Source organism: Pleurodeles waltl, chromosome 9 (genome assembly GCF_031143425.1).
Source record: "Pleurodeles waltl isolate 20211129_DDA chromosome 9, aPleWal1.hap1.20221129, whole genome shotgun sequence".
Lineage (NCBI taxonomy): Eukaryota > Metazoa > Chordata > Amphibia > Caudata > Salamandridae > Pleurodeles > Pleurodeles waltl.
In genome coordinates this window covers 1,415,645-1,434,048 of record NC_090448.1, presented here as the reverse complement: position 1 = coordinate 1,434,048, position 18,404 = coordinate 1,415,645, and the positions used below count along the sequence as shown (strand labels likewise).

The 18,404-nt window shown below is 48.7% G+C and overlaps 1 protein-coding gene across 2 annotated transcripts in view; it reads right to left on the bottom strand.

Annotated features, from left to right (window-relative positions):
* Window positions 1-18,404, bottom strand: part of LOC138258804 (zinc finger protein 514-like) — a 141,727-nt gene that overhangs the window by 23,997 nt on the left and 99,326 nt on the right. For both annotated transcript variants that reach the window (XM_069206037.1, XM_069206038.1), the window contains exon 5: window positions 14,536-14,631. In XM_069206037.1, coding sequence (XP_069062138.1) covers window positions 14,536-14,631 — 96 coding nt within the window. The remainder of the gene's footprint in view (window positions 1-14,535; window positions 14,632-18,404) is intronic.

Genomic DNA, 18,404 nt, shown 5'->3' with positions numbered 1-18,404 from the left:
TGCACTTTTTCTGGGAGTGAGGGATCCTTACACTACAGCCGTGTGTGCTGCACTTGTTGTGGGAGTGAAGGATCCTTGCACTACAGATGTGTGTGCTGCACCTGTTCTGATAGTGAGGGATCCTTGCACTACAGCTGTGTGCTGCAGTTGTTCTGGGAGTGAGAGATCCTTACACTACAGCTGTGTGCTGCACTTATTCTGAGAGTGAGGGATACTTGCACTACAGCTGTGTGTGATGCACTTGTTCTGGGAGTGAGGGATCCTTACACTACAGCTGTGTGTGCTGCACTTGTTCTGAGAGTGAGGGATCCTTGCACTACAGCTGTGTGTGATGCACTTGTTCTGAGACTGAGGGATCCTTACACTACAGCTGTGTGTGCTGCACTTGTTCTGGGAGTGAGGGATGCTTGCACTACAGCCGTGTGTGCTGCACCTGTCCTGAGAGTGGGGGATCCTTACACTACAGCTGTGTGTGCTGCACTTGTTCTGAGAGTAGAGAATCATTACACTACAGCTGTTTGTGCTGCACTTGTTCTGGGAGTGAGGGATCCTTGCACTAAGCCGTGTGTGCTATACTTGTTCTGGGAGTGAGGGATCCTTGCACTACAGCCGTGTGTGCTATACTTGTTCTGGGAGTGAGGGATCCTTGCACTTAAGCTGTGTGTGCTGCACTTGTTCTGGGAGTGAAGGATCCTTGCACTACAGCTGTGTGTGCTGCACTTGTTCTGGGAGTGAGGGATCTTTACACTACAGCCGTGTGCTGCACTTGTTCTGGGAGCGAGGGATCCTTGCACTACAGCCGGGTGTGCTGCACTTGTTCAGGGAGTGAGGGACCCTTACACTACAGCTGTGTGTGCTACACTTGTTAAGGGAGTGGGGGATCCTTGCACTACAGCTGTGTGTGCTGCACCTATTCTGAGATTGAGGGATCCTTGCACTATAGCAGTGTGTGCTGCATTTGTTCTGGGAGTGGGAAATCCTTGCACTACAGCGGTGTGTGCTGCACCTGTTTTGAGAGTGAGGGATCCTTGCACCACAGCTGTGTGTGCTACACTTGTTAAGAGATTGGGGGATCCTTGCACTACAGCCGTGTGTGCTGCGCCTGTTCTGAGAGTGAGGGACCCTTACACTACAGCTGTGTGTGCTACACTTGTTAAGGGAGCGAGGGATCCTTACACTACAGCTGTGTGTGCTGCACTTTTTCTGGGAGTGAGGGATCCTTACACTACAGCCGTGTGTGCTGCACTTGTTGTGGGAGTGAAGGATCCTTGCACTACAGATGTGTGTGCTGCACCTGTTCTGATAGTGAGGGATCCTTGCACTACAGCTGTGTGCTGCAGTTGTTCTGGGAGTGAGAGATCCTTACACTACAGCTGTGTGCTGCACTTATTCTGAGAGTGAGGGATACTTGCACTACAGCTGTGTGTGCTGCACTTGTTCTGGGAGTGAGGGATCCTTGCACTACAGCTGTGTGTACTGAACTTGTTCTGAGACTGAGGGATCCTTGCACTACAACTGTGTGAGCTGCACTTGTTCTGGGAGTGAGGGATCCTTACACTACAGCTGTGTGTGCTGCACTTGTTCTGGGAGTGAAGGATCCTTGCACTACAGCTGTGTGTGCTGCACTTGTTCTGGGAGTGAGGGATCCTTGCACTACAGCCGTGTGTGGTGCACCTGTCCTGAGAGTGAGAGATCCTTACACTACAGCTGTGTGTGCTGCACTTGTTGTGAGAGTGAGGGATCCTTGCACTACAGCTGTCTGTGCTGCACTTGTTGTGAGAGTGAGAGATCCTTACACTCCAGCTGTGTGTGCTGCACTTGTTGTGAGAGTGAGGGATCCTTGCACTACAGCTGTCTGTGCTGCACTTGTTGTGAGAGTGAGAGATCCTTACACTACTGCTGTGTGTGCTGCACCTGTCCTGAGAGATCCTTACACTACAGCCGTGTGTGCTGCACTTGTTCTGGGAGTGAGGGATCCTTGCACTACAGCTGTCTGTGCTGCACTTGTTGTGAGAGTGAGGGATCCTTGCACTACAGCTGTGTGTGCTGCACTTGTTCTGGGAGTGAGGGATCCTTGCACTACAGCTGTGTGTGCTGCACCTGTTCTGGGAGTGGGGGATCCTTGCACTACAGCCGGGTGTGCTGCACTTGTTCTGGGAGTGAGGGATCCTTGCACTACAGCTGTGTGTGCTGCACTTGTTCTGGGAGTGAGGGATCCTTGCACTACAGCTGTGTGTGCTGCACCTGTTCTGGGAGTGGGGGATCCTTGCACTACAGCCGGGTGTGCTGCACTTGTTCTGGGAGTGAGGGATTCTTGCACTACAGCCGTGTATGCTGCACCTTTTCTGGGAGGGAGGGATCCTTGCACTACAGCTGTGTGTGGCACCTGTTCTGAGACTGAGGGATCCTTGCACTACAGCTGTGTGTGCTGCACTTGTTCTGGGATTTAGGGATCCTTGCACTACAGCTGTGTGTGCTGCACTTGTTCTGGGAGTGAGGGATCCTTGCACTACAGCTGTGTGTGGCACCTGTTCTGAGAGTGAGGGATCCTTGCACTACAGCTGTGTGTGCTGCACTTGTTCTGGGAGTGAGGGATCCTTGTACTACAGATGTGTGTGATGCACTTGTTCTGGAAGTGAGGGATCCTTGCACTACAGCTGTGTGTGCTGCACTTGTTGTGGGAGTGACAAATCCTTGCACTACAGCTGTGTGTGCTGCACTTGTTCTGAGAGTGAGGGATCCCTACACCACAGCTGTGTGCTGCACTTGTACTGGGAGTGAAGGATCCTTGCACTACAGCTGTGTGTGGCACCTGTTCTGAGAGTGAGGGATCCTTGCACTACAGCTGTGTGTGCTGCACTTGTTCTGGGAGTAGGCGTTCCTTGCACTACAGCTGTGTGTGCTGCACTTGTTCTGGGAGTGAGGGATCCTTGCACCACAGCTGTGTGTGCTGCACTTGTTCTGGGAGTGAAGAATCCTTGCACTACAGCTGTGTGTGCTGCACTTGTTCTGGGAGTGAGGGACCCTTGCACTACAGCTGTGTGTGCTGCACTTGTTCTGGGAGTGAGGGATCCTTGCACTACAGCTGTGTGTGCTGCACCTGTTCTGGGAGTGGGGGATCCTTGCACTACAGCCGGGTGTGCTGCACTTGTTCTGGGAGTGAGGGATTCTTGCACTACAGCCGTGTATGCTGTACCTTTTCTGGGAGTGAGGGATCCTTGCACTACAGCTGTGTGTGGCACCTGTTCTGAGAGTGAGGGATCCTTGCACTACAGCTGTGTGTGCTGCACTTGTTCTGGGAGTGAGGGATCCTTGCACTACAGCTGTGTGTGCTGAACTTGTTCTGGGAGTGAGGGATCCTTGCACTACAGCCGTGTGTGCTGCACTTGTTGTGGGAGTGAAGGATCCTTGCACTACAGCTGTGTGTGCTGCACCTGTTCTGGGAGTGGGGGATCCTTGCACTACAGCCGGGTGTGCTGCACTTGTTCTGGGAGTGAGGGATCCTTGCACTACAGCTGTGTGTGCTGCACTTGTTCTGGGAGTGAGGGATCCTTGCACTACAGCTGTGTGTGCTGCACTTGTTCTGGGAGTGAGGGATCCTTGCACTACAGCTGTGTGTGCTACACTTGTTAAGGGAGTGAGGGATCCTTACACTACAGCTGTGTGTGCTGCACTTTTTCTGGGAGTGAGGGATCCTTACACTACAGCTGTGTGTGCTGCACTTGTTGTGGGAGTGAAGGATCCTTGCACTACAGCTGTGTGTGCTGCACTTGTTCTGAGAGTGAGGGATCCTTGCACTACAGCTGTGTGCTGCAGTTGTTCTGGGAGTGAGAGATCCTTACACTACAGCTGTGTGCTGCACTTATTCTGAGAGTGAGGGATACTTGCACTACAGCTGTGTGTGCTGCACTTGTTCTAGTAATGAGGGATCCTTACACTACAGCTGTGTGTGCTGCACTTGTTCTGGGAGTGAGGGATACTGGCACTACAGCTGTGTGTGCTGCACTTGTTGTGAGAGTGAGGGATCCTTGCACTATAGCTGTGTGTGCTGCACTTGTTCTAGTAATGAGGGATCCTTACACTACAGCTGTGGGTGCTGCACTTGTTCTGGGAGTGAAGGATCCTTGCACTACAGCTGTGTGTGCTGCACTTGTTCTGGGAGTGAGGAATCCTTGCACTACAGCCGTGTGTGGTGCACCTGTCCTGAGAGTGAGAGATCCTTACACTACAGCTGTGTGTGCTGCACTTGTTGTGAGAGTGAGGGATCCTTGCACTACAGCTGTCTGTGCTGCACTTGTTGTGAGAGTGAGAGATCCTTACACTACAGCTGTGTGTGCTGCACTTGTTCTAGGAGTGAGAGATCCATGCACTACAGCCGTGTGTGCTGCACCTGTCCTGAGAGATCCTTACACTACAGCTGTGTGTGCTGCACTTGTTCTGGGAGTGAGGGATCCTTGTACTACAGCTGTGTGTGTTGCACTTGTTCTGGGAGTGAGGGATCCTTGCACTACAGCTGTGTGTGCTGCACTTGTTCTGGGAGTGAGGGATCCTTGCACTACAGCTGTGTGTGCTGCACTTGTTCTGGGAGTGAGGGATCCTTGCACTACAGCTGTGTGTGACGCAGTTGTTCTGATAGTGAGGGATCCTTGCACTACAGCTGTGTGTGCTGCACTTGTTCTGGGAGTGAGGGATCCTTGCACTACAGCCGTGTATGCTGCACCTGTTCTGGGAGTGAGGGATCCTTTCAGTACAGGTGTGTGTGCTGCGCCTGTTCTGGGAGTGAGGGATCCTTGCACTACAGCTGTGTGTGCTGCACTTGTTCTGGGAGTGAGGGATCCTTCCACTACAGCTGTGTGTGCTGCAGTTGTTCTGGGAGTGAGGGATCCTTGGATTACAGCTGTGTGTAATGCACTTGTTCTGGGAGTGAGGGATCCTTGCACTACAGCTGTGTGTGCTGCACTTGTTCTGGGAGTGAGGGATTCTTGCACTACAGCTGTCTGTGCTGCATTTGTTGTGAGAGTGAGGGATCCTTGCACTACAGCTGTGTGTGCTGCACTTTTTCTGGGAGTGAAGGATCCTTACACTACCGCTGTGTGTGCTGCAGTTGTTCTGGGAGTGAGGGATCCTTACACTACAGCTGTGTGTGCTGCAGTTGTTCTGGGAGTGAAGGATCCTTGTACTACAGCTGTGCGTGCTACACTTGTTAAGGGAGTGGGGAATCCTTACACTACAGCTGTGTGTGTGGCACCTGTCCTGAGAGTGAGGGATACTAGCACTACAGCTGTGTGTGCTGCACTTGTTGTGAGAGTGAGGGATCCTTGCACTACAGCCATGTGTGGTGCACCTGTCCTGAGAGTGAGAGATCCTTACACTACAGCTGTGTGTGCTGCACCTGTTCTGGGAGTGAGGGATCCTTGCACTACAGCTGTGTGTGCTGCACTTGTTGTGAGAGTGAGGGATCCTTGCACTACAGCTGTGTGTGCTGCACTGGTCTGGGAGTGGGCGATCCATGCACTCCGTCAGTGCCGCACTTGTCCTAGGAGAGGGAGATCCTTACACTGCTGCTGTTTGTGCTGCACCTGCCCTCAGGGCAAGACAGGGTTTTTCACCAGCCCACTATGCTACACCCATTTCAGGGGTTTGGGAGGAACACAATGTTGCCGAGGACCGTGGTCTGCACTGCTGTTTCTCTCTCTCTATGCCTGCATGAACTTGGGTATTTCAAAATGATTTATATTTCTACTGGCACCGTCATACCATGGCTGCCCATCAGTGTAAGTGTACTGCCAGGGATTCCTACTATTGTGCCAGGGACCGCATGCTTCTAGAAATGGCCAGCATGTCATGGTCAGCATGTTGCCAGGAGTTACTGCCACTGTGCTGCACCTAGCTCTGTACCAGGAATTACCACCACTGTGCCAGAGGCGGCGCTTTGCCAGGGATTATCACCCGTGAGTGAGGGCCAGCGTGTTGGTAGGGATTACCAATGATCCAACATTTTACCAGAAGTTGCACCATAGTCTGGGGCCAGGATGGTGCCAGGGACCTCCACCATTGTTATAGGGTGAGCATGATGCCAGGGATTACCACCACTGTGCCAAGGGTGCCATTTTACCAGGAATTACCACGAAACAGGAACATCTGCAGAGCGAGACGACATCCCAGGAGATCTTTATAAGATAGTGCTACAGAAGGTAACCACAAGCGGAAAAGTCATGTTTAATTTGATACAGTCTAATCTAGCAGAAACTCCCCCGCCCTGGAAGAAGCTATTTTCACTTTAATTCTGAAAGTAAACAAAAGCCCTAAGAACAGTGAAGCATGCAGAGCTATCCCGCTTCTAAACTGTGATTAAAAAGTATTTTCAGGTACACAGGCAAAAAGGCCTAAGGATGCCATTCCCCATATCATTCACTCAGAATAACAGGCCTCCTAGCGGGTAGGCACCTTCACAGGTTACCGCATCTCCTGATTGGGGCAGCAGGTCTACAGAGGCGTGTAAGAACCCCCAGTCTCATTGGATGCCGCTAAGGTCTTTGGTAAGTTTAACTGCAGTTACCTCTGGGGGGTATTAAGGGCTTTTGGGACAAGCGAAACTACAAGAGCACTCGGAAGGAGCTGAACCCTGTAGGCACAAATCGCAGTCAACGGAGTCCTAATAAAAACGTAATTATCCCTGGGCAGGTCCCCTGTAGCTGCTGATATTAATATGCACATTGAGTCATTTGCCCAGTTAATAAGGGGCGGCCAAAAAGTAACTTCCTTTGAATCAGCAGGCCTAACTATAAAGAGCGCTCTATTCGCAGATGACATCATTTTACATACGGCTGACCCTGCAAGGTCAGTAAGGATAGCCGGATATTACCAGAAGAGCTATCGGACCACCAAATGACAGAAACAACAGAAGTGGTGTCATGGCACTGGCCGGCTTCCAACTCTAGAAACTCATTTAGAAAAACAGCCGTATGCGCCTGACTCACCTAATCAGTCATGACTGCTGAGACCACAGCCAAGAAAAGTTCTCATAACAATTCAGAGCACCAAGTTCTTATTGAAAAGTTTTTTTTAAAGGCGAGCTTAAATATTTGGCTCTAACTAGGAAGTGCGCTAGATATCCAGGACTACCCGCACGTGGCTCGCATATGGAATTCTCTTGGACACCGGTGCCTGCTGGATAATGAAAATGTCACTTACCCAGTGTACATCTGTTCGTGGCATCAGTCGCAGTAGATTCGCATGTTTTGCAATAGCTCGCCATCTGGTGTTGGGCCGGAGTGTTACAAGTTGTTTTTCTTCGAAGAAGTCTTTCGAGTCACGGGACCGAGTGACTCCTCCTTTTGTCTCCATTGCGCATGGGCGTCGACTCCATCTTCGATTGTTTTTCCCCGCAGAGGGTGAGGTAGGAGTTGAATTGTAGTAATAGTGCCCATGCAATGGAGTGACTAAGTATGCACCTATTTAAGGTTGAGATGATACATATACAAATAGTTGAAGGTAACTTCCAAACTGCTACAGGCTCCCGGGGAGGCGGGTGGGCACATGCGAATCTACTGCGACTGATGCCACGAACAGATGTACACTGGGTAAGTGACATTTTCAGTTCGATGGCATCTGTCGCTGTAGATACACATGCTGTGCATAGACTAGTAAGCAGTTATCTCCCCAAAAGCGGTGGCTCAGCCTGTAGGAGTGGAAGTAGTCTGAAATAATGTTCTTAATACGGCGTGACCTACTGTGGCTTGTTGTGCGGATAACACGTCTACACAGTAGTGCTTGGTGAATGTGTGAGGCGTAGACCATGTGGCTGCCTTACATATTTCTTGCATTGGGATGTTTCCTAGAAAGGCCATGGTAGCACCTTTATTTCTGGTTGAGTGTGCCCTTGGTGTAATGGGCAGCTGTCGTTTAGCTTTAAGGTAGCAGATTTGGATGCATTTAACTATCCATCTGGCTATACCTTGTTTTGATATTGGGTTTCCTGCATGAGGTTTTTGAAATGCAATAAATAGTTGTTTAGTCTTTCTGATGTTCTTTGTTCTGTCAATGTAATACATCAATGCTCTTTTGACATCTAATGTATGTAGTGCCCTTTCAGCTACGGTATCTGGCTGTGGAAAGAACACTGGAAGTTCCACTGTTTGATTTAGATGGAACGGTGAAATAACCTTTGGCAAAAATTTAGGATTGGTCCTTAGGACGACCTTATTCTTGTGTAGTTGTATAAAAGGTTCCTGTATTGTAAACGCCTGAATCTCGCTTACTCTTCTTAGGGAAGTAATGGCGATGAGAAATGCCACCTTCCAGGTTAGGAACTGTATTTCGCAGGAGTGCATGGGTTCAAAAGGTGGACCCATAAGTCTAGTTAGGACAACATTTAGGTTCCATGAAGGAACAGGTGGTGTTCTTGGTGGTATAATTCTCCTAAGGCCCTCCATGAATGCTTTAATGACTGGTATCTTATATAGGGAAGTTGAATAGGTAGTCTGCAGGTATGCAGATATTGCTGCAAGGTGTATTTTAATGGAAGAGAAAGCCAGGTTAGATTTTTGTAAGTGAAGCAAGTAACCCACTACATGTTCTGGAGTTGTGTGTAATGGTTGTATTTGATTAATATGGCAGTAGCAAACAAACCTCTTCCATTTACTTGCATAGCAGTGCCTGGTGGATGGCCTTCTGGCTTGTTTTATGACTTCCATACATTCTTGGGTAAGTTCTAAGTGCCCGAATTCTAGGATCTCAGGAGCCAGATTGCTAGATTCAGCGATGCTGGATCTGGGTGTCTGATCTTTTGGTTGTGTTGTGTCAACAGATCTGGCCTGTTGGGCAATTTGATGCAGGGTACTACTGATAGGTCTAGCAGCGTTGTGTACCAGGGTTGCCTTGCCCAAGTTGGTGCTATTAATATGAGTTTGAGTTTGTTTTGACTGAGTTTGTTTACCAGGTAAGGAAGGAGAGGGAGAGGAGGAAAAGCGTAAGCAAATATCCCTGACCAGTTCATCCATAGGGCATTGCCTTGGGACTGTTTGTGTGGGTATCTGGATGCGAAGTTTTGGCATTTTGCGTTCTCCTTTGTCGCAAACAAGTCTATCTGAGGTGTTCCCCAGAGTTTGAAATAAGTGTTCAGAATTTGGGGGTGAATTTCCCATTTGTGGACCTGTTGGTGATCTCGAGAGAGATTGTCTGCGAGTTGATTTTGGATCCCTGGTATGAATTGTGCTATTAGGCGAATTTGGTTGTGAATTGCCCAACGCCAAATCTTTTGTGCTAGCAGGCTTAACTGCGTGGAGTGCGTCCCCCCTTGCTTGTTTAGATAATACATTGTTGTCATGTTGTCTGTTTTGACGAGAATGTATTTGTGAACTATTATTGGTTGGAAAGCTTTTAGTGCTTGAAAAACTGCTAGAAGTTCTAGGTGATTTATATGCAGTTTTGTTTGATGTACGTTCCATTGTCCTTGTATGCTGTGTTGATCGAGGTGTGCTCCCCACCCTGTCATGGAAGCATCTGTTGTTATTACGTATTGTGGCACTGGGTCTTGGAAAGGCCGCCCTTTGTTTAAATTTATGTTGTTCCACCACAGAAGCGAGAGGTAAGTTTGGCGGTCTATTAACACCAGATCTAGAAGGTGACCCTGTGCTTGTGACCATTGTGATGCTAGGCACTGTTGTAAGGGCCTCATGTGCAGTCTTGCGTTTGGGACAATGGCTATGCATGAAGACATCATGCCTAGGAGTTGTAGTACCATCTTTGCTTGTATCCTTTGTGTTGGATACATGCGTTGTATGATGGTGTTGAAATTTTGAATTCTTTGTGGACTTGGAGTGGCTACTCCTTTTGATGTGTCTATTATGGCTCCTAGGTATTGTTGTACCTTGCGCGGCAGAATTTTGGATTTTGTGAAGTTGACGGTGAACCCTAGTTTGAAGAGGGTTTGTATGATATGATTTGTGTGATTTGAGCACTCTATTAACGAATGGGCCTTGATTAGCCAGTCGTCTAGATATGGGAACACATGTATTTGCTGCCTTCTTATGTGTGCAGCGACTACCGCTAGACATTTGGTAAAGACTCTTGGTGCGGTTGTTAATCCGAAAGGCAGTACCTTGAATTGGTAATGTATTCCCTTGAATACAAACCTTAGGTATTTCCTGTGCGATGGGTGTATTGGTATATGGAAATAAGCATCCTTGAGGTCTAAAGTTGCCATGTAGTCGTGTAGTTTTAGCAATGGCAATACTTCTTGTAGTGTGACCATGTGAAAGTGGTCTGATTTGATGAAAGTGTTCACTATTCTGACGTCTAGGATTGGTCTCAGCGTTTTGTCCTTCTTTGGTATCAGAAAGTACAGTGAGTAAACTCCTGTGTTTATTTGTGTGTTTGGCACTAATTCGATTGCATTCTTTTGCAATAGTGCCTGCACTTCTATCTCCAGGAGATTGGAATGATGTTTTGTCAAATTTTGTGCTTTTGGTGGTATGTTTGGAGGGAATTGTAGAAATTCTATGCAATAACCATGTTGGATAATTGCTAGAACCCAAGTGTCTGTAGTGATTTCCTCCCATGCTTTGTAATAATGACTTATTCTTCCCCCCACTGGTGGTGTGTGGAGGGGGTGAGTGACATGTGAGTCACTGTTTAGTAGTAGGGGTTTTGGGGCTCTGAAATCTTCCTCTATTCCTAGGGAATTGCCCTCCTCTATATTGTCCCCGAAAACCTCCTCTATACTGTCCCTGGTAACTGGACGGTGTTGCTTGTGAGGTGCTGGCTTGTGTGCTCTGACCCCGAAACCCCCCTCTAAAGGGTGTTTTACGGAATGTGCTGTAATTCCCTCTGCTCTGCGGGGAGTAGAGTGCGCCCATGGCTTTGGCAGTGTCCGTATCTTTTTTGAGTTTCTCAATCGCTGTGTCCACTTCTGGACCGAACAGTTCTTTTTCGTTAAAAGGCATATTGAGAACTGCTTGTTGAATCTCTGGTTTAAATCCAGACGTTCGGAGCCATGCATGCCTTCTGATAGTTACAGATGTATTAATTGTCCGTGCAGCTGTATCTGCAGCGTCCATGGAGGAGCGGATCTGGTTGTTGGAAATGGTCTGTCCCTCCTCAACCACTTGTTTTGCCCTATTTTGTAAGTCCTTGGGCAGATGTTCAATGAGATGTTGCATCTCGTCACAATGGGCTCTGTCATAGCGCGCAAGTAGTGCCTGGGAGTTCGCGATGCGCCACTGGTTTGCAGCTTGTGCTGCGACTCTCTTACCAGCTGCATCGAACTTGCGGCTTTCTTTATCTGGGGGTGGTGCATCTCCAGATGTGTGGGAGTTGGCCCTTTTCCTAGCTGCTCCTACAACGACAGAGTCTGGTGGCAGCTGTGATGAAAACCGGGTCTGTAGGAGGCGCCTTATACTTTTTTTCCACCCTTGGTGGGATTGCCCTACTTTTGACCGGCTCCTTAAAGATTTCTTTTGCGTGCCGGAGCATACCAGGGAGCATAGGCAGGCTTTGGTATGAGCTGTGGGTGGAGGAGAGTGTGTTGAATAAAAAATCATCCTCGACCTGTTCTGAGTGGAGGCTTACGTTGTGAAATTGTGCTGCTCTAGCCACCACTTGAGAATACGCGGTGCTGTCCTCTGGTGGAGATGGCTTCGTAGGGTATGCCTCCGGACTGTTATCTGACACTGGGGCGTCGTATAGGTCCCATGCGTCTTGATCTTGGTCACGCTGGCTTATGGTGGTGTGAGCTGGGGAGTGTGATGGAGTTTGTGCTGGTGAGACGTTAATCACGGACGGAGGAGAGGGTGGTGGGGTAACTCTTTTCACCACTTTTGGTTGTGGTGTCTGTTCAGTTTGGAACTCCAACCTTCTCTTTCTTCTAATAGGGGGAAGGGTGCTTATTTTTCCTGTCCCCTGCTGTATGAAAATACGCTTTTGCGTATGGTCCACATCAGTTGATTGTAGCTCTTCCTCAAACCTATGCTTTTGCATTTGGGAGGTTAGCGAGTGCTCTTCTGTATAAGAGCCTGAAGCTGGGTCGGTTGCAGTTTGTTTCGGGACCGAAACCCTGTCTGCGTCCTTTTTCGGCTCCGAGGTGACTTTTTTCATTTTCGGGGCCGAAACCTGTCAGCGCCGATCTTCTTCGGGCCGCTGTCTCGGCGTCGAGCCGTGTCTACACCGGCATCTCGGTGTCGATGCTTGTCTCCAGCACTTTCTCGGTCCCGAGAAGGCTGCGTGCCGGTGTCTCGACCGGAGTCGGACGATCTCGGCACTGTTTGGGCCTTTTTCGGTGCCGACGGTCGGTCACCGAATTTATGGGTGCAGCCATGGCCTGGTGGCAGTGGCGTCCCCTGGGCCTTGTAAATCTTCCTCTGAGTGGTTTTCGACGTCTTACTCACGGTTTGTGTATCGTCGAATCCTTCGGAGTCCGAGTCTTGGATCGAGAAGGTACCTTCCTCTTCTTGTTCCTCGAACTCTCGGTGGGCTGTCGGCGCGGACGCCATCTGAAGTCTTCTGGCTCGACGGTCTCGGAGTGTTTTTCGGGACCGGAACGCACGACAGGCCTCGCAGGTGTCTTCACTGTGCTCAGGTGACAGGCACAGGTTACAGACCAAGTGTTGGTCTGTATAGGGGTATTTATTGTGGCATTTGGGGCAGAAACGGAACAGGGTCCGTTCCATCGGCATTCTTCAGCACGCGGTCGGGCCGACCAGGCCCCGACGGGGGATCGAAAAAACTACCCCCGAAGGGCACCGGAGCTCTTCGATCCTTCGACGCGGTGTTGAATCTAACTATGCCGATCCCGAACGCAACAATACCGACGAAAATCTTCCGAAATTAGCTATCTTTCCGTTCCGAAACTCGGAGCGACAGGAACACGTCCGAACCCGATGGCGGAAAAAAAACAATCGAAGATGGAGTCGACGCCCATGCGCAATGGAGACAAAAGGAGGAGTCACTCGGTCCCGTGACTCGAAAGACTTCTTCGAAGAAAAACAACTTGTAACACTCCGGCCCAACACCAGATGGCGAGCTATTGCAAAACATGCGTATCTACAGCGACAGATGCCATCGAACACTCAGTTTCCCATTGAAAGAAGCGGGAATTAGCACTTGGAGTGATCTAAGGAACCAGTCAGATTTGATCAGTTGGGACCAATCCCACAGAGCGGGCCGAAGGGACGGTCTGGGGGCGAGGAGTGCAAACGGGAGGAGCCATCTGGCGGTTTGTGGGTGGGGAGGTGAGTGGAGGCGCTAGCAGTGCACCTCCACGGGCAGGGGGAGGCAGTGGAGGCGCTAGCAGTGCATCTCCATGGGCAGGGGGAGGCAGTGGAGGCGCTAGCAGTGCACCTCCATGGGCAGTGGAGACGCTAGCAGTGCACCTCCATGGGCAGGGGGAGGCAGTGGAGGCGCTAGCAGTGCACCTCCATGGGCAGGGGGAGGCAGTGGAGGCGCTAGCAGTGCACCTCCATGGGCAGTGGAGGCGCTAGCAGTGCTCCTCCATGGGCAGGGTGAGGCAGTGGAGGCGCTAGCAGTGCACCTCCATGGGCAGGGGGAGGCAGTGGAGGCGCTAGCAGTGCGCCTCCATGGGCAGGCAGTGGAGGCGCTAGCAGTGCACCTCCATGGGCAGGGTGAGGCAGTGGAGGCGCTAGCAGTGCACCTCCATGGGCAGGCAGTGGAGGCGCTAGCAGTGCACCTCCATGGGCAGGGGGAGGCAGTGGAGGTGCTAGCAGTGCACCTCCACGGGCAGGGGGAGGCAGTGGAGGCGCTAGCAGTGCACCTCCATGGGCAGTGGAGGCAGTGGAGGCGCTACCAGTGCTCCTCCACGGGAAGGGGGAGGCAGTGGAGGCGCTACCAGTGCACCTCCATGGGCAGGGGGAGGCAGTGGAGGCGCTACCAATGCACCTCCATGGGCAGGGGGAGGCAGTGGAGGCGCTACCAGTGCACCTCCATGGGCAGTGGAGGTGCTACCAGTGCACCTCCATGGGCAGGGGGAGGCAGTGGAGGCACTAGCAGTGCTCCTCCACGGGCAGGGGGAGGCAGTGGAGGCGCTAGCAGTGCACCGCAATGGGCAGGGGGAGGCAGTGGAGGCGCTAGCAGTGCACCTCCATGGGCAGTGGAGGCAGTGGAGGCGCTAGCAGTGCACCTCCATGGGCAGTGGAGGCGCTACCAGTGCGCCTCCATGGGCAGGGGGAGGCAGTGGAGGCGCTACCAGTGCTCCTCCATGGGCAGGGTGAGGCAGTGGAGGCGCTAGCAGTGCACCTCCATGGGCAGGGGGAGGCAGTGGAGGCGCTAGCAGTGCACCTCCATGGGCAGGGGGAGGCAGTGGAGGCGCAGCTGCTGAGCGGCTCCTGGCCACGACAGCGGAAGGCTGTCCCTTCCAGCCTCACATCAACAGGGTTCCTAGTAACATGTCCATAGCCCTTTGATATGATCACCCCAGCGCTGCCTCTATGCCTAGAATGGAAGCAAGCGTCTACAGAAACTTTCAGGACTGGTGCTGAAGACATAACCCTTGATCCAGCGCAGATCATCAGAATCACTCACTTGTGCCGGGGCTGCTCTCCACTCGCTTAAACTCCTGATGGTCGATCAAATAGGTCTCTTTTTCATCTTTTATGCAAAAGGAAACAATTTCGTGCCCTAGTTTATAAAAGAAAAAGATTAATATTACAACAAAAATGCATATATTTCTTCAATTAAAAGCAGTTTTCTAGAAACGTGTGTGTGTATTTTTATGTGGGTGTATGTGTATGAACTTATGTGTCACATTTTGGGGCCTATGAACTTACACATGAGTAAATTTACATGAGCACATTTACACTCACACTATAGTAAATTATCTACTTATGGTGATTCATCATTTACAAGTGTCAGTTTGCTACAAAGTGAGGCCTTCCCCTTCTTGATCCCATCAAATCGTAGTGTGGAGTCTAATACACCACTGTTAGGTCATTATTAGCAACTTTACACAGAGCTGGAAACCTCCACTACAGGGGCGGATATCTCCCTATGCTAAAGTATAGAGAAAAATAAAAAGTTTTTTTTAAACTTAAAAAATAGTAAAATATTGTTAGCATAAATATTAATATCACTTAATTTTATATAGTTAAATGTATGGAAAATATATTAAAATATTTAAAGATTTAGTTTAAAAAATCTAAAGTAAAATGTCTATATTTATTTATGGTGTACAAATTACTAAAACATATGTATAGAATTATTTAATTATTGTTACAAAACCAGTAAACTGTATTTATAAATTAAAAAAGATTATACAGTTATTTCATAACAATAATGTAATTCATGATAATTGAATGACATATTTATAAGAACTTTATTTTAAATAGGACTGGGTGAAATTAAAATTACGAAGGGGTAATTCGCGTAAATTAGAGAATTTCATGTTGTGCTTCTTACATGTAATTTCTGAAATTACGATATGCCACTCCATTCACGGTAATTTAGAGTGAATTTGTAAATGTTTACCACATAAGCACGGGAACAACAGGACACGAGAGGCAGTTGCTTGAGGTCTTTTTTGCACAATTATTTTGTGTAAAATGCTCGCGCACGTCAAAAATTGATGCAAGTGCGCACTAGGAACTCAAAATTATAATGCTGAATGACAGATTTACAATTAGTGTAATTTTGCAAAATTCTTGTTAAAGAGACCAACACAATGCTATGGATGGATCATATTTAAAAATATTTGTTTTTTCACAAGACCTTAGAATTCCAGCTTTTTTTTTCTTACCAAAGGTACATAAATGTACAAGTGAAGCTCGAAGAAGGGAAAGTGTTGTGCGTCCATCCACTTAGAACTGCTGTCACACCATGTGCTCAGTTTATCAAGCCTCTGCCCTTTGTTAGCGATGCCACAGAGAGAAATAGAATCGAAGGTGTTGAGCACGCGAAAGAAACTGACTGGTTTGTTACTCCCAATATCAGGGTTGTGCAGTAAAATCACCGAAACGGGGTACTCTTGAGACTCCAAGTCAACAAACTCCTCGCAAGTGATTCACTATGCGATGCACAAGTATCGCACTAAATAGGGCACATTTTGTGTTTTATGGCAAGATTTACCTTCAGGTCAACAGTGATAGGTGTGGTTTTCACACCCAATCTTCTCTTTAGGTTGCACATATTGAGGATGGAACTTTACATCAAGAAGAAAATTCATTTTACTATAATAAAAGAAAATAAATGGAATTCACATCACATCGATGAAGTATCGCTAACCTGGTGCACCCAGAGGATACCTAATAATGTGTGTCACCAATGCCTGAATTCAAGAGCCTTAAACCTTATGTTTCACCAATGGCTGAATTCAAGAGCTTTAAACATTATGTGTCACCAATGGCTGAATTCAAAAGCTTTAAACCTTATGTTTCACCAATGGCTGAATTCAAAAGCTTCAAACCTTATGTGTCACCAATGCCTGAATTCAAGAGCTTTAAACCTTATGTTTCACCAATGGCTGAATTCAAGAGCTTTAAACCTTATGTTTCACCAATGGCTGAATTCAAGAGCTTTAAACCTTATGTTTCACCAATGCCTGAATTCAAGAGCCTTAAACCTTATGTTTCACCAATGGCTGAATTCAAGAGCTTTAAACCTTATGTTTCACCAATGGCTGAATTCAAGAGCCTTAAACCTTATGTTTCACCAATGGCTGAATTCAAGAGCTTTAAACATTATGGGCCTGATTCTAACTTTGGAGGACGGTGTTAAACCGTCCCAAAAGTGGCGGATATACCACCTACCGTATTACAAGTTCCATAGGATATAATGGACTCGTAATACGGTAGGTGGTATATCCGCCACTTTTGGGACGGTTTAACACCGTCCTCCAAAGTTAGAATCAGGCCCTATGTGTCACCAATGCCTGAATTCAAAAGCTTTTAACATTCTGGGGGTCATTCTTACTTTGGCGGGCGGCGGAGGCCGCCCGCCAAAGTAACCCCGTCAGAACACCGCACCGCACCGCTGCGGTGATTCTGAGCCAAAAGGCCGCCCGCCAGCCCAGAGCAAATCAACCTTCCCACGAGGACGCCGGCTCAGAATTGAGCCGGCGTAGTGGGAAGGTGCGACGGGTGCAGTGGCACCCGTCGCGTATTTCAGTGCCTGCATAGCAGACACTGAAATACTTTGCGGGGCCCTCTTACGGGGGCCCCGCGGCACCCCCTACCGCCATCCTGTTCATGGCGGGTTTCCCGCCATGAACAGGATGGCGGTAGGGGGTGTCTGAATCCCCATCCGCCGCCATGGAGGATTCAGAAGGGCAGCGGTAAACCGGCGGGTAACCGCCGGTTTACCCTTTCTGACCGCGGCTGAACCGCCGCGGTCAGAATGCCCTTCGGAGCACCGCCAGCCTGTCGGCGGTGCTCCCGTGGCCGGTGACCCTGGCGGTCACCGGCCGCTAGGGTCAGAATGAGGCCCTATGTGTCAATGATGCCTGAATTCAACAGCTTTAAACCTTATGTTTCACCAATGGCTGAATTCAAGAGCTTTAAACCTTATGTTTCACCAATGGCTGAATTCAAAAGCTTTAAACCTTATGTGTCACCAATGCCTGAATTCAAAAGCTTTAAACCTTATGTTTCACCAATGGCTGAATTCAAAAGCTTCAAACCTTATGTCTCACCAATGGCTGAATTCAAGAGCTTTAAACTTTATGTGTCACCAATGCCTGAATCCAAAAGCTTTAAACCTTACGTCTCACCAATGGCTGAATTCAAGAGCTTTAAACCTTATCTTTACTCTACAATAGGAACAGGACAGTAGCAACTTCTTTGATCTCTGTATCAGAGACGATGATGGCTTATCCCCCGAGGCCTCTTTAAGGTGAATAATGTGGAGGATATAACAGTCATCATCCTTTTCATTTAAGAGATAATTTGCCTTATGGACAGTTTTTGTGGATACCACACAATTCTAGCAACTACGCTGGTAATCTGCTGAACCTCAAACATTGTCCATAAAACTGCATGCGAGTTGGTATTCTCAGAGACAAAAACATCTTTAACGAGAGGCTGGTTTAATGACAGTGAATGTTTTCTAATGGTGAAAGGTGTTCTACTGAAAAGAAAACTATTTGAGCTGTCACCTTTGGAACAAAATCAAAATAAGAAAATGTGTCTTACAAATGTAGCATCTACTTATTAGAGATGATTGCACTGATAAATCTTGTTTTGCCTTTACAAGGGCTGGACATCTGAGAGACTGGTTAGTGGTGGCATATTAGAAACCTACAAAAAGCACCACTAACCCAAACATGGGGACTTGGATTCATTCTTGGAACTTTCTATTCTATTCTACCTGGTTTTTGTAGAGCGCATGGCTACCTCGTCAGGGCTTTCCAGCGCTAACTCACCAACTTGGACCAAGACAGCAAAAGCAATCTATCTAGAACA